The sequence below is a fragment of the Candida parapsilosis genome, contig 005807 (genome assembly GCF_000182765.1).
Source record: "Candida parapsilosis strain CDC317 annotated contig 005807".
Classification (NCBI taxonomy): Eukaryota; Fungi; Ascomycota; class Pichiomycetes; order Serinales; family Debaryomycetaceae; genus Lodderomyces; species Lodderomyces parapsilosis.
Window position 1 is genome coordinate 1,127,801 of NW_023503280.1, and position 14,680 is coordinate 1,142,480.

The 14,680-nt window shown below is 38.9% G+C and overlaps 7 protein-coding genes across 7 annotated transcripts; all 7 read left to right on the plus strand. All coding sequences in view use genetic code 12, as the record gives it.

Annotated features, from left to right (window-relative positions):
- Nucleotides 1-355: 355 nt before the first annotated feature.
- Nucleotides 356-2,293, plus strand: CPAR2_805020 (uncharacterized protein; the record flags this gene model as incomplete). Its single annotated transcript, XM_036808384.1, has 1 exon — nucleotides 356-2,293. One exon carries the CDS (start codon nucleotides 356-358, stop codon nucleotides 2,291-2,293), a length of 1,938 nt encoding a protein of 645 aa, XP_036665126.1.
- Nucleotides 2,294-2,940: 647 nt separating this feature from the next.
- On the plus strand, nucleotides 2,941-3,867 carry MIR1 (Mir1p; the record flags this gene model as incomplete). The annotated part of the gene is made up of 1 exon (XM_036808385.1): nucleotides 2,941-3,867. One exon carries the CDS (start codon nucleotides 2,941-2,943, stop codon nucleotides 3,865-3,867), a length of 927 nt encoding a protein of 308 aa, XP_036665127.1.
- Nucleotides 3,868-5,859: 1,992 nt separating this feature from the next.
- CPAR2_805040 (uncharacterized protein) lies at nucleotides 5,860-6,501 on the plus strand (the record flags this gene model as incomplete). The annotated part of the gene is made up of 1 exon (XM_036808386.1): nucleotides 5,860-6,501. The coding sequence occupies one exon, from the start codon at nucleotides 5,860-5,862 to the stop codon at nucleotides 6,499-6,501; it is 642 nt and encodes a 213-aa protein (XP_036665128.1).
- Nucleotides 6,502-7,066: 565 nt separating this feature from the next.
- Nucleotides 7,067-7,804, plus strand: RPA34 (DNA-directed RNA polymerase I subunit; the record flags this gene model as incomplete). The annotated part of the gene is made up of 1 exon (XM_036808387.1): nucleotides 7,067-7,804. The coding sequence occupies one exon, from the start codon at nucleotides 7,067-7,069 to the stop codon at nucleotides 7,802-7,804; it is 738 nt and encodes a 245-aa protein (XP_036665129.1).
- A 267-nt stretch (nucleotides 7,805-8,071) lies between these two features.
- Nucleotides 8,072-8,938, plus strand: CPAR2_805060 (uncharacterized protein; the record flags this gene model as incomplete). Its single annotated transcript, XM_036808388.1, has 1 exon — nucleotides 8,072-8,938. One exon carries the CDS (start codon nucleotides 8,072-8,074, stop codon nucleotides 8,936-8,938), a length of 867 nt encoding a protein of 288 aa, XP_036665130.1.
- Nucleotides 8,939-9,120: 182 nt separating this feature from the next.
- On the plus strand, nucleotides 9,121-9,867 carry CPAR2_805070 (bifunctional 4-hydroxy-4-methyl-2-oxoglutarate aldolase/oxaloacetate decarboxylase; the record flags this gene model as incomplete). Its single annotated transcript, XM_036808389.1, has 1 exon — nucleotides 9,121-9,867. One exon carries the CDS (start codon nucleotides 9,121-9,123, stop codon nucleotides 9,865-9,867), a length of 747 nt encoding a protein of 248 aa, XP_036665131.1.
- A 258-nt stretch (nucleotides 9,868-10,125) lies between these two features.
- On the plus strand, nucleotides 10,126-13,788 carry CPAR2_805080 (uncharacterized protein; the record flags this gene model as incomplete). Its single annotated transcript, XM_036808391.1, has 1 exon — nucleotides 10,126-13,788. One exon carries the CDS (start codon nucleotides 10,126-10,128, stop codon nucleotides 13,786-13,788), a length of 3,663 nt encoding a protein of 1,220 aa, XP_036665132.1.
- Between the last annotated feature and the right edge of the window lie 892 nt (nucleotides 13,789-14,680).

The following is a 14,680-nucleotide window of genomic DNA, read 5'->3' on the forward strand; positions in this document are numbered from 1 at the left end:
GATCCAGCGCACAACATCCAGCCCTTTTACCATTCCTTATCTAAAGTTCTAGCAAATAGTGACAGTAATATCGATTGTTACAATTACATACCGTTATACAGCTTTTGTAAAAGCGAAAAACATATGTTCCCTAAAGCTTACTTGAGCCAATTGATTTGCCTGCTACAATGAGATGCTCTTGTAGTACTTCAATCAGTTGTTGAGTATCTCCCATTTCCCCTTTTTGCAACGGCTTTACCTTTGTGGCACATTAAAGTTCCGCACGAAAAAACGTGAACTTTTCTTTTTCCCTTATAATGACAACCACCAAACCCCCAACATCATCATCGAATCGATTGCACATCTTTAGCATCCGATGTCGAAAGAACATGAGTTATTGCTTAATGTGGTTGAGGACTTGTCTGGAATAAAGTCAATTGTCCCTCAACTACAAGCAACTTTCAACATTTTGATGACAAAAACACCCACCCAAGAGCGATACCAATACCTTTCAAACATCATGTCATCGGATGTTTCAGGCGAAGCAGCTAGCACGGTGGAGAAAGTACAAGCATTGATCCAAACTCCACAAACCAAGGTTTCAGTGCGATTGAAAGAATTACATGACATGGGGAAACTACCTTTGCTAACTGCATTGTCAAAAATTGGGTTCAAGCTGACACTACCAGAACAAGAACGAGAATTGGGTGCATTCTTGGATATTGTGCCTACAGAAGAAGAAAATTCCGGTAAAAAAGCACTGTTTGATCCTGATGCTCCGAAGTTGTCAGTTGACTACTTTTCGTATCCCCCAACTTTGCCATTTATATCCGATCAATTGTTACTAATAAGAGTATCAACTGACAAGTCCTATCGCCAACCAAGCGATTTCATTGAGCTGACGTCAGAAAAATTTACAAACTCACACAATGCAAAGTTGGCTCTACGAGGACAAGCTCAAATGGAATTGATGTTGTTAGATTTGTTGAATGAAAAATTTCCCAACTTGTTTGAGAAGGATTTGTTAATGATTCGAGATCGATTCATGTCTTCGGAGATTTTGGCAAAATTTGCATTTGGCTATAATTTAGTCGATGTGATGAAGTACAATTTATCAGTTGATGTTAATGACGAAGCCAAGATGGAGGCTTGTGCCAACATCTTTTTAGCTTATATTGCTGGGTTGCAAGTGGATGGGTATGACTTCGAAGACATCAAGTCGTGGTTGAAAGCATTGTATCAACCTTTGCTTTCTGACTCGTTTGCGTCGACAACGCCGGTTGCCAAGGTTGCTTTGATTGAGTTTGAATCATTGCTCAAGCTGATAACTAATGTGAACCGATACCCACAAAGTATAGTGGATTACGAGTTTCTCGAGGTGCAAACGGATCCCTATGTTGTTCAGCTTATTGTGGGCCAACATAGAGAGGTATTTGGAGTTGGTATGTCAAACACCAGTTACGACGATGCTAAAGATCGTGCTGTAATGGACGTGATGGAGGACCAGACAAAAATTGTTCGCATATTTACCATTATTAAGCATCAGTACATTAAAAGCGGGAGTGGTGGCGAGAATGATTCGAGGTCAACGTTGGGAGAACTACCTATGGATGACATTGTTTTTCCCAACTCAAACCGGGGCTCTGCACAAGTGAACTACATTGCAGCAGCACCACATTCAAGCAGGCTGCCCTCAGTTTCAAGCTCGCAACTAGCGGCACTGTATATCTCCGGCGGAACAATTGATAGTGTCTCTAATCTAATGGTAAATGAAATGTCGTCCCGCGATCAAAGTCAAGCAATGACAAGATACAGCCAACAGAGCCCACCACCACAAGCTTCGTATTCACAGAAGCAGCAGCAGCAACAACAGCGGATGTATGAACAATCGCAAGGGTATGGACAAGGATACGGACAATCGCGTGCATTTGGACGAGTTTCACCACAATGCACTTACACTCCATTAAGCGAACGACATAACCCGTACCAGTCATCAGGAGGGTATCCATCTCTGAGCCACGGTCACCCAGATTATGAAGTTCCCTTGCTGCATGAGACTATTCCATTATCACATCGTGACATTGACATGCATGCACGAAGTGATTTGTATGCGATGTTGGGGCCCTTGCAATTGAAGCCAGAGTATAAACTTACCCACGACGGGTCACAGTACTTTTCGTTATGCACGTGTAATGGGATAGATCTCGGTGCTGGTATTGATACCAGTAAACAAAAGGCTGCGCAAAAATCAGCCATGGCCGCATTAAGCAATCGAAGTGGCTTAATCAGGCTCGGGGTAACTCCAAGGAACTAGATCTTAACAAAGAAATTGGAGATGCTTGTGTTTTGGGGTTGCGAACAATTGATAATTTGCTGCAAAATCTTACAAGTATCTGAATAGAGTGTTGCATAATAAGGAGTCTTTTTTGTATGCGGGATTTGCTTGTGGCTTTTTTTTTGCGTTTTTGCAATTGTGGTTTTAGCCGTTTTTGCGTACATGAAGAGCCAATCAAATGACTCGAAATGAAATCCCGGGTCAAAAAGTTGTCACGTGGCCTCGGAACACAAAACTAGCAAAATCTTTGCCTCCTGCGATTTTATATTACAGCATCGGGACATCGAAAGTTGATGCTGGAAAGAGAGAGTGACGCCTTCGAGGAGGCAAATGTACTAGCTTACTAATTATTACAAAAGAAAGTATATATATATATATATATAAATACGTATGGGGTTATCCTTACATACCGATGATGCAATCACTTGTCTTCTATGTTGATCGTTAATTTTGTTTCTTTTTTGTATTCTTTTTTGTTTATTTGAAAATTTTTCTTACGTACTTAAAAACAAGAACCTTTTTCGTTCAACGTTGATCTCACCTTTTTCTTTTGCTTTTCGAAATATTTTGTTGAACTTTTTACTTCTTTTACCTATTCCATAGATCACACTTTTTTTCGAATCACAATGTCAGCCCCAGCTACTGCTTATAAGCTCCCTGAATATACTGTCACCGATTACGCCAAATTCGCCCTTGCTGGTGCTATTGGATGTGGTGCTACTCACGGTGCCATGACTCCTATTGATGTGGTCAAAACCAGAATCCAATTGGAACCAACTGTTTACAACAAGGGTATGATTGGTTCATTCAAGCAAGTTATCAACACTGAAGGTGCTGGTGCTTTATTGACTGGTTTGGGTCCAACTGTTTTGGGTTACTCTTTACAAGGAGCTTTCAAATTCGGTGGTTACGAACTTTTCAAAAAGCAATTTATTGAATTGTTGGGTTACGACACTGCCAAGAAGTACAAGAACTCCATTTTTATTGGTTCATCTGCTTTGGCCGAATTCTTTGCTGATATTGCCTTGTGTCCATTGGAGGCTACCAGAATTAGATTGGTTTCTCAACCAACTTTTGCCAATGGTTTAGTCGGTGGTTTTTCAAGAATTTTGAAAGAAGAAGGTGTTGGTTCATTCTACAATGGTTTCACTCCAATCTTGTTTAAACAAATTCCATATAATATTGCTAAATTCTTGGTTTTCGAAAGAGCTGCTGAAGCTATCTACGGTGCTATTCCAACCCCAAAGAAGGATTTGAGCCATGGTACTGTTACTGCTGTTAACTTGGGTGCTGGTATCATTGCCGGTTGTGCTGCCGCTGTTGTTTCACAACCAGCTGACACTTTGTTGTCCAAGGTTAACAAGACCAAGAAGGCTCCAGGTCAATCCACTGTTGGATTGTTGGTGCAATTGGCTAAACAATTAGGTTTCGCTGGTTCATTCGCTGGTTTGCCAACAAGATTGGTTATGGTTGGTACCTTGACCTCATTGCAATTCACCATCTACGGTCAAATCAAAAAGGCTTTGAACTGTCCACCAGCTGTTGAATTGTAAGCGAAGACTTGTTTACATTACGAATCAACTGGCGGTAGGGGATGATTGTAGAAGTAGGAAACAATAACACTTGGTACGTGCTTGTTAATATATAGATGAAAAATTTATACAACCAAATATCAAATAGTAGAGTTTGTGATTGTAGGTATACAGAGATGTAAATGTATTGCACTCCTCGGTCTTGATAACTCGGCTCCGCAATTCTCCACGTATCACGTGCATAACTCGGTTTTTAATTTTAGCTAAGCTCTACAGCGGCGAAAGCACGAGCCACGGATGGAATAACTGAAGAAGCATTCGCTTGAACGGGTGGAGGAGGAAAAAGTTGGTATCCGAAGTATTGAGAGTTTATATGGATGAAAGTCCTGGTGAGATTTTTCTAGAGTAGTTCTGATCGAAAGTGCGTTGCGATGAGAATACGCAAAGAGTTTCTCGTGTGCAGTTATGACGTCTTCAATCGCGTTTCACAGATGGTTCACAACCACGGCAAGTTGGGAACTGTGTCGTCTATTCCGTCTTCTTCAGTGAGATTGATTTAGTTTAGAGTTTGCAGCTTCGCCACACCATATTTTATTTTGTATCACAAAATTTTATAACCGATTCGGTAGTATAAAAAAGTCTGCCCGAAACTGCTTCGAGGTCTACGTAAAACAATTCACGTATATCCCGTTTTCGCTGCTTCAAAGTAAAACCCCTCTCCCTCTTTAACAAAGACAATCGTGGAAGTGAAACAGTTTTGCACAAACTACCGGTCCTTTTTTTGTTCAGGATGGACTCTTTCAATCTTCGCTGGATTTGGCAATTAGTTGGCCCAAAAGGGAAACCAAAAACAAAATAATAATAATAACAAATGGATTTATGACACAAACATCTCCAAATAGCAATCTGAAAAATATTTGCAATTGTGAAAAAACATTGAAGATGGAACATCCACTTTGAATGAATTCTTTTCTTAGCTATTGAAATTGTAATTCCACGTGTGGTGGTCGCCTTAGAAACGTTTAGTTGCCCAACAGGTGATTTCACTTTATTCTGATATCCCACTTCCTTCACCACGGTCGTCCTAAAATTTAGTAATTTCAGCTATATATACTTTATTCGGGGGTGTACATCGGCGCATTCGGGATCAAATCTCACTACGATCAAAATTAGTTACTCTCAAAGTGTAGTTCTGAAGAACATTCTAGTATAGTTCCTATAAAAGGTATATATTGATTGCATTGTAAGACTAGGCTTATCCCCATGCGTCTCATCCAACCTACCGGCTGTTATTCAATGGAGTCACTATGGGGTAATACAAAATCACCTTCCTCTATGTCTCTCTCTTTTGTATACAATTTGGCTAAGTTTGGTAAGAAAACAGCATAACGTAAAGGCTAGTAAATATAGTAATAATGATGTATTGGAACAATCGGTTACGCAAATAAAGTAGTGCAAAACAATAGAGCAAAACAATAGGAGGCTTAATCGAAATAAAGAAAGCTCATGTTCCATACTTTTCTCTGAAACTAATGTAGTCAGATGTTTTTGATGTTGATTTTGAGAGGTGGGCTAGGAGTATAAATCAACTCTAAGCTTGTCATCAATGGGCTGTGCTCTTGAATGAATCATTGAGTGACGTCTTAGCACCATTTTTATGTTCATTTTTACACTACTCTTCTTTGTATATGCAAGTTTGATTGATTGCTTTTAGTATATTCTATTGTTTTATATACAGTACAGTCTCATTTTTGTGTAACTGTTAACCACACACACACCCCCTATATTACTTTTCCAGTTTGTACCATAAACGATGACCACATTACAGACTTAGTTCGCTTCTATCCCCCATCGGTTATTAAAAATAAAGAGATGGGAGATGGGATGTTTAACATTGCTAGAGTAAATCCCTCTGCTATAAATATAAAGTGAAAGTATCTGCCATTTTGATTAGTTTATCCTTTTTTTCAATTTTCTTTTACAATCAACTATAAATTGACATTAGAATAGAAAATGAGATTCTTTGAAACTTTATTATTCGCCATCACTTGGTTGACCTTGCAAGTTGCTGCTGCTCCAGTAAACAAGAGATTCTTTTCACCATCCTCACCTACTTTTTCATTGATTGCCGTACACAATGGTACCACATTCAACTCGAACTTAGTCAAATTTAATGGTTCTGCTATCAAATTAGGTTCAGACGATAAGGCTTTCTTTGGTACTATCCAAGCCAACAAAGGATATATTTTGAACTTGCCATTCACCAACAACTCAAACGAAACTTCCACCATCAACGTTGCCGTTTCCAACCTGACTCACTTGCTTACCACTACCACCAAGAATGGATCTGCTAGCGAGCACTTTGGTATCACCAACGGTTGGTTATCCTACTTGAACTCCACTCAATTCTTGGCTTGTCCAGAATCTGCTAGCAATGCCACTGCTACTACCAACTCAACTTCAAACTCCACCATCGAGTATGATCTTTTCTCAAACCCATTGAACAAGACTCAATGTGAAACTGGACAAGGTTACAATGTTAAATTGTTGGTGCAATTGAGCGTTCCAATTTCATTCTCACCGGAATCAAACTCATTTGGCTTCTTCAAGAGAGACAACGTTGTCAAGAGATTCATTGACAAGCTTTTCAAATAAGAAAGCGTTTCCGTATAAAAGTTTATGGCTTTTGCAAAAAAAGAGAGAGATCTTTTGATGATACCTTACCTGCTAATGGAAACTATTAATATTCTATAAACGTTGCTAATTTTATATTCCAATTCGGTATTTTTTTTGTTGTATAATTTTATATACATTTGATACCAAAATATATTTCAATTCAAAAGAGTTTTAAAACGTCGGACGAAGCAGTTACTGTAGGAGAAGATTTACGAGAAGGAAGAATAGAGTGTAGCAAATGTTGCTCTGTGTGCGCCTCTGCCTGCTCCTTTGATATCAAAGGTGTTGAAAGCGACTTTTCACAACAATCAAGCAAGAGCTTTAAGTCAGTCCCATGTTGGGTGAAACAATAGACGGACTCAACACAAGCAGTGCAACACCCTAATCGCATTTTTCCATCAACATCAGCCTTGAATGGAAAGGTCTTCTCGAACTGAGTTCCATTTTACGGAAGCTCTTCGCAAAAGAAGGCAAAAAAAAAAAAAAAGTTGAAAATAGGCATCTGAAAATTGACTTCTCGAGAGCATCACGTCGACCCAGTAAGATGTCTCCTACGAATTACAAATCCAGTGAATATGTCGACGATTCCGATCTAGAAGACATAGAAGAACAGGTATTTGAACCTCCAAAGCACTACCATAAGCTTTCACATCCTTCAAAAAGTTTACCGAAAGCAAAAGATAAGGAAATATGGTTAATCAAAACACCAAAAGATTTCCCCCTTGAAAAGCTAAAGACTTTGCCCATTGCATTCACCAAAAACAGAGTAGCTGAACCATTTGACATTGTTGGATCAACATATCAAGTGGAGGAAGAACTTTCGTCGACTTCCGCATCAACCATCATCCCTAGTACAGAAATAAATAACAAGCACACCATCTTCAAGGCCAAACATGACTCATTTAGACCAACTGATCTCAAAATTAGCCGCTTTTACAATATCAAGGAAGTGGTGAATATCCCACAGATCGATTTTGATAAGAGTAGAATTCCAAGAGAAGATGTACCTCAATTGAAACGGTTGAGAATGAGACATTTTCCTACAGGGTATGGTGAAAAAGATTTCAAAGTTACTTATGATGATGATGACTCAGATGTGGAGGAAGGTAAAGCTGTCAAGAGAACCAGAAAAGAAGAACCAGCCTTTGATGAGCCACATAAGGAAAAGCATAGTAGTTCGAAACATCAGAAGGAAAATAAAGATAAGAAGGAGAAGAAGGAGAAGAAGGAGAAGAAGGAGAAGAAGGAGAAGAAGGAGAAAAGGGAAAAGAAGGGTCATTAAAAGGGGAGTTTGTAAATTGATAGAATGTTGAATGAAGCGTATTCGCGGTGTTGCTGTACACCGCATTTCACCCATGGACCTGTAAAGGCATGTCGCCGGTAGAGCTATCTCTCGTTGTCACTCATACTCATAATTCATGCTTCTTCTCAAACCATATCTTCAGGTGTAATGATTACATAATCATTACATAATAGCTTTTTATACTTAAACTTTTTTGTCATTGAATACTACCGATTCTGCTTCCTTTGTCATTTAACAACAACAATCATGGGAAGCTCCGCATCTAAGCAAGGAGGAAAGCATTTGTCAAAAACAATCACAGAGTCGGTAACCAAGCCCATCAAGCGAAGTGAAATTGATCTTTTGAAAGTTCAAAAACCAGCATCGCAACAAGTCAGTTCTGATCAACTACATCACCCCAGCACAACTTCATCACCAACACCACTCACTGGAAACAATAAAACTGGATTTACACCAGATGAAAGTCTAAATCAGAATGAGACCGCTTTTCGAGCCAACACATCAACCTCCTTTGATCCCAGGTTTTTGCACAAAAAGATTACACGTCAAGCAAATGCAACACCACCAGAGGGAAAAGATGGTGGGGATCCTCATGAACAGGGCACTTCCACTTATGATAAAGGGTTCATTGACTCGTTAAATCAACTTGGTAAACAGATCAAAACAGTAGAGTTCAATCCTGCTAGAGACAAGAATGTAGCAGCTATCAAACAACTTGCGAAGAGGAAAAAGCTTTATGAGTTAGGGGAGAAGGAGATTAAGGAACAAATGTTACAGACAACTAATGATGGAAACGATATTCACAAGACTATGGTTCATCCACAGACATTGACTGCTATATTGAGAGATCTCAAAGATCTGCGAGTTGATAATGAAACGATTGCAAAGGACTATCAGTTGGACTCGACATTCTTGAGTAACATTGGTGACGTATTCCAAGTCCCAATAACTGTCAAACAATTTGAAGAAGATATCAAAGCTGACGAGGTGGGTCACAAGACTATACCGCAACAGCGTCGCTCTATTCACGACATTCAAGATGAAACCGCCAACGAAAGAGTTGCTGACGATACTTACAAGAGATTGCAAAAGCGCTTGAGCTTAGATGATTGATGGGGAGTAAGTAGTTTCTCTGTATCATGAATATAGTTACCGAAACAAGTCGCAAAATGTTTGCAAAAAATAAATGAAAAATCCGGGGCACTGTGTCTTCCAAAGAATTCAACCAATCGAGATTTGTGCGCGGAGACTCTTTGTTTTATCCTCCACAATTTAAGAACCACTAATATACAAGCATGGCTCCGCTAGTACCCAAGCAATTATCTACCAAGGAAGTTATTAAATTCCTTTCAGCATACACGGCTTGTGATGTTTCTGACGCTTTAAATCAACAAGGTATTGTGCATGGCGGATTGATTCCCAATTTAGTTAACCGATCACCGGTATTGAACCAAGCTTCTGCTGTCGGGAAAGCTTACACCGTTTTATACGCCCTCAAGTCCGATCCCAGACCCGCAGTAAAACAATCATATATTGATGAAGTTCCTGAGGATGCAATTGTCGTTCTTGGATTACCTTTGGAGTTGCAATTGGCAACTGCCCCATACCAGAGAGTGACTAATGTCTTGTACGGAGGATTAATGTCGACGAGGGCACGATATAGAAAAGCCAATGGTTCAGTTATCTTGGGTAATATTAGGGACTTAGATGAACATAATGAATTGAAATACCCTGTTTGGTCGTATGGAGTAGGAACAACTGCCAATGGACCTGTGGCTAAAGTAGTTGGTATAAATGTTCCATTGGAGATCAAAGTTACTAGTAGTGACCCCAAAAAAGATGAAGAGATATTGAAGATCAATCCTGGTGATTACATCGTTGCTGATAAGAACGGTGTTGTCAAGATAGAAGATAACGAAAAGTTGGGAGAAGTTTTAGACTACATTCCAAAAAGAGTTGAGGCTGATACAAACGTTAGTAAAGATATCAAGGACGGCAAACCTGCTGCTGAGTCGCAAAAGTATTGGAGAGGGAAGATTTGAGGCGATGGAGCTAACACTGTAGGTAGGGACCCTATATGAAATGAAATAGACACTTGTAATTTGCTTTATGAAATTGTAGTTTCTTTCTTAGTGTTTTGGGTGTATAGTGCGCTTTCTCAAAAGAAAAGAATGGTTTCGTATATTCTGTGCGCCTTTAATTGCGAGAGTCAAAATTCTGGCCACACATCAAAACATTTCTCAAGAAGCACCAACAACAACTGCAACTGCGAACATTACCAAAATCGACAGATAGCTACTATGCCGTTGGACTTGATACAAGAGAATGGAAACAGTAAGCTCTACAACTTTACTGAACTTCGTTTGGAGATTATTGAAAACAAGGATCTTAAATTCAAATTGTTGAACGATGTTGCATTCATGCATCAGTTGGTGACATCTTTCAGTACCAACATTGCGAAACTAGCTGGTCTGGCAAATGTTACTGTACACCCACAAAATTCTTTGGAAGAGCAAGTAGTTATACTTCGTATTTTAAGTTCGTTTGCTTCGGAAATAGATGCCTTAAACAATGAAGGTGTGTCGGAATCCATAGGAATCATGCAATTGGCACTAGGTCCAATCACTCAACTTCTAAATCATTTTGTGGAAACCATGCTTCCGCTGCTAAGTACCGGGGACAAGTCCATTTTTCAAGTAGAAGCATTGATGGGCCACTGCTTGGACATTTTAATTATATTATCCAATCTCCGGCACAATCAAGTGGATCTAAACAGGGCTTGGCGGTTTCTTGCACTACTATTGATTGCTACTGATGACACGCATGGTAAGATCATCAACTTACATCCAAGTATAATAACAAAACTGTTGAGGTTGATACCGATGGTGCTTACTGGGACGATGCTCGTGGACAATAATTCAATCATGACTTTGTCGGTGGCTTTGCTAAGCCGGTTATCTTCAGGTTGCCACATGATTGTGTCCACATATTTATCTGATTTATATCGTTCTCAAGATGATTTGTATTGGATCGCATTTGAAGATGATCATCTCCCCAACGTTGACTTGAATGTTTCCCTGGTTGACAACGTAACGAGTGTTGAAATCCTATTGGAGTTGATTACTGCATGTGCTCAAGTAATGAGCTTTTCAAAACATCATCATGATCCGTTTCTATTGGCGGTGAGGCGAGAAACCCCACTCGACATATTCTTGAGTACACCTTTATCAAAACCAGTTATACCAATAACTGATGTGTATATTACGTTACTTTTGCTCATGAAAATAGATTCGAAAAAAGTCAATCTAATTGCACTCAACTTGTTGGTTTTATTATTGGAAAACATGAGTGTTCTGGAAGTGCTTCTGGAGGACACTATCATACGTAACTATGACAAGTTGTTTGCCAGTATAGTGCATTTATTGGATAGTTGTGATAATTCTGATGGAGATGAAGAACCCAGTGGGAGCAAGAGCTCTAAAAAAACGTCGTCCCTACAATTCAATCCATCATTCGACGAGGCATCTTTGTCCATCGCCACCCCATTGCTATTGACATCAGCATCCAAAGTGTTGGCTAACTTGTGCACACAGTACCCAAACTTGAACAACAGGATATGCGACACAAACATCGACTACAAGTTGATTTACAAGATGGCATACTGCTATAAGCAATCTCCATTACTCAAAATTTTGGAAGCGTTGAAACTCAGATCCAAGTTTGGAACAATTTTGGTTGATTTTACCTCGGTAACTGTCGCAGATTCTTATTTAACTGAATTGTCACATCTCCTTTTGCTTATTAGTGTCTACACAAGTGAACGAGAGGAGTATCGAAATAGATTGGTATCATTTTACCAAACTACAGGAACAAGCATCCCGAGGGTGATTTTCGAAATTGTTGAAAACTACCATTTCCTTTTGAAACAGATCAGTTTGTTGCAAAAGGTATTGAGTCACATTGTCAAAACCAAGAATGTCGAAAATGAGGAAGTCAAGCACCATATTTCCTGGCTAGGCAAGAACTTGGGAGTGATTAGCGAATTAGCAAACTCGCCCCTTTATACTCATTGCTTGTACTTTATTCGATCGCAGTCACGTTCAGTGGCTAGTTTAAGAACGTTTTTTGTGGAAACCAATTCATTCAAAAGCTTTGTGACACGAGATAATAAAGACACCACACTGACTGGAGTTATTGGTACTGTTTCTTCCACATCCAGTCATCTGACTATTCGACCACGCATAGAACCCGATTCCTCATCCATCATAGCCTCGGAACCATCTCTGGCTCTGTCAGCTGGTGGTTTTGTGACCAATATATTGCACATTATAAGACTTTATGAAACTCTTGATCTTTCGTTAGATTTTCTTTTCAAAGTGAACAAGAACAAATTTGTGCAAGAAGCTGCATTCAGAAAGACCTTCATGACTAATAAAGCAACTTGTGTCAGTTTATTAGCCAACTTCATCCTTGATTTCAGCTCGTTTAGATACAAAATCATTGGATATGAGAATTTCTCGTCAAGCTTGTCCATCATCTATCAGAATTCAGCAACTGATTCAGATGATGTTTCCAATTTAACTGAGGAGGACATTTTTGAAAGAAGCGTGATGCAGTTGAAGATATTACAAGTTATGAAAAACTTTATGTATAATGAAGCTTCAGAGAATAAGCAAGAAGTGTTGAATTTTTTCCCATTGAGCCTCATTCTTCAAAAGGCAAACTACGGAATTACCGGTTTAGACAGCATGGTGTCTCTACCAAAGGAAACAAAGGAAATTAAACTTCACCAAAAAGTCGTCGCGTTTGAAATTTTGAGAAACTTTACCGCGGGCTCACCATCCTTTTCCAAAATCTTAAGAGAGTCCTATATCAATGAGTACTTGAGCAATGAAAAGCCAGAATTGCAAGCTCTACTTCCACAAAATTGGTCCGAATTTGTGGTTCGAAATTTAACTGAAGCCTCGATTTTCACACAAGTTAGGCGCGAGAGTTTTAATTTTAATGATGATGATACGTTGGTAAAGTTGGTTGGAAATGAGGATTATGTCAAGATGGTAAGATCAATCAATTTCACAGAGGATCACACTTATACAGTGATTGACAAATTGAATCAAGAATTATTCCCCAATGACACTTTGTTACACATTTGGATGAGGTTGCTTTCATTTCAGTTACCAAATCTGATTTCGACCAACTCCGAGCACAGCATGCTTGACTTGAATAAGAACTTGAACTTGATCAAGATATCGATTGCATGGATTCTTGTCAATTTGACTTGGAAGTCATCGGTATTTGGCTACGATATTCAAAATTATATTGATTACGAGGTTTATCAAACAGTTGACACACTGACAATAAAGAGAAGACTATCACAACAGGAGAAAAATGAGCAGCCTGCACAACAAAATACGCAACTGGAGTTGCAGGGTGATGAATTATCGGTGTATGATCGTGCCAAATATTTGGATAATTTTGGATTTACAAAAGTGATTTACGATGTGCTCACCAATTTTTCGAAAAAAGCATCAAAAGGTTTGCAAGTAAACAATATTGGTCATGAATCCAGTGATTTTATAGAACCTGAAGTGTTTGAAAAACTCAGGAGTGCATTACACCAAATCAACTATCTATGCCGAGGCGTGCGCTCAGGAAGCTATGTACCAGATTTGAGAACTAATCATGCTGCTAGTGGTGGTCATGAATTGAGACTACACCGAAACCAAGACAACTCAGTCGATGTGGTTGATGATACTGGAGATTTTCTTGAAGATGAGATTAGGTATGAAAGATCAAGAAGAAGAGATGCAATTGATTCTGAAGATGACAATGAAGGAAACAATGAAGATGAGGAAATGCAAGAAGAAAATTCTTCTGAAAGTGAGCCTGAAGTTGAACAAGCTGCAGGGAATGAAAGTGAAGAATCAAACGAAGATATGCCTCACGAATACTGGGTAATGTAAATATGGTCTATAAATTTTTTTAATTAATAACATACGCTTTTGGAAATGTGCCTCGACCAATGTTAAGACTATGTTTTGTGGGTTAGTCGATGCCTAAATTTACCTCGTGGTGTCTACCGATAGCGGACCACAAAAAACACCGTCACAAATGCACAATGCCGAACATAGTAACATGCCAGTGATAAATGGCACACAAGCTAAAAATCTAGTGTTATAAACTGGAGTTTGTAGTTTGACTGGCTGTAGTATGATGCGAGATTTACAAAGATTACATTGCGTACATAGAAAATAGTTAGCTTAGAGTTAGAAATGAATAATAAAAATATTGATTCACTTGTGAGAAGTGAAGTGATTGTATCGACGTGGGGAAATGTACTTTCCTTAGTAGGGATGTAAAAGAGTAAAGGCTAGTATCAAAACCTACATCACCGATTTAACATAACAATACAAAGATTTTAACAATTTATTAATATTAAGTGTTTGGGCAATTAAAAGGAAATAATTGACCTTGGAATAATTGGCCAAAACCCACATGTTAATCGAATTCGTCGACCCTTTCTGCAATAAACTGATCAATATTAATTATACAATATCCTAACATGGAGGTACAACCTTTCAAACTACAAAAATATAAAAAAAAGAACGCCCCCATTTCTTAGACTGGTCTTAGATAACCGACAAATCTGCCGTTCATTGAAGCCCCCTCGCTGGGATTACTTTGGAATTCCCTTGCAAGTCTTCCATGACTAAGAGCAAAAAGACCAAAAAAGTATAGAACACAAGGATCGCTACTCATAAATCCTTGTGCCCCCGTACAATAATCTTACCATGGAAGCCTTGCGATTTGATCACCTTAAAGTATTACCAATTACTTAATGAATTAAATTTGGAT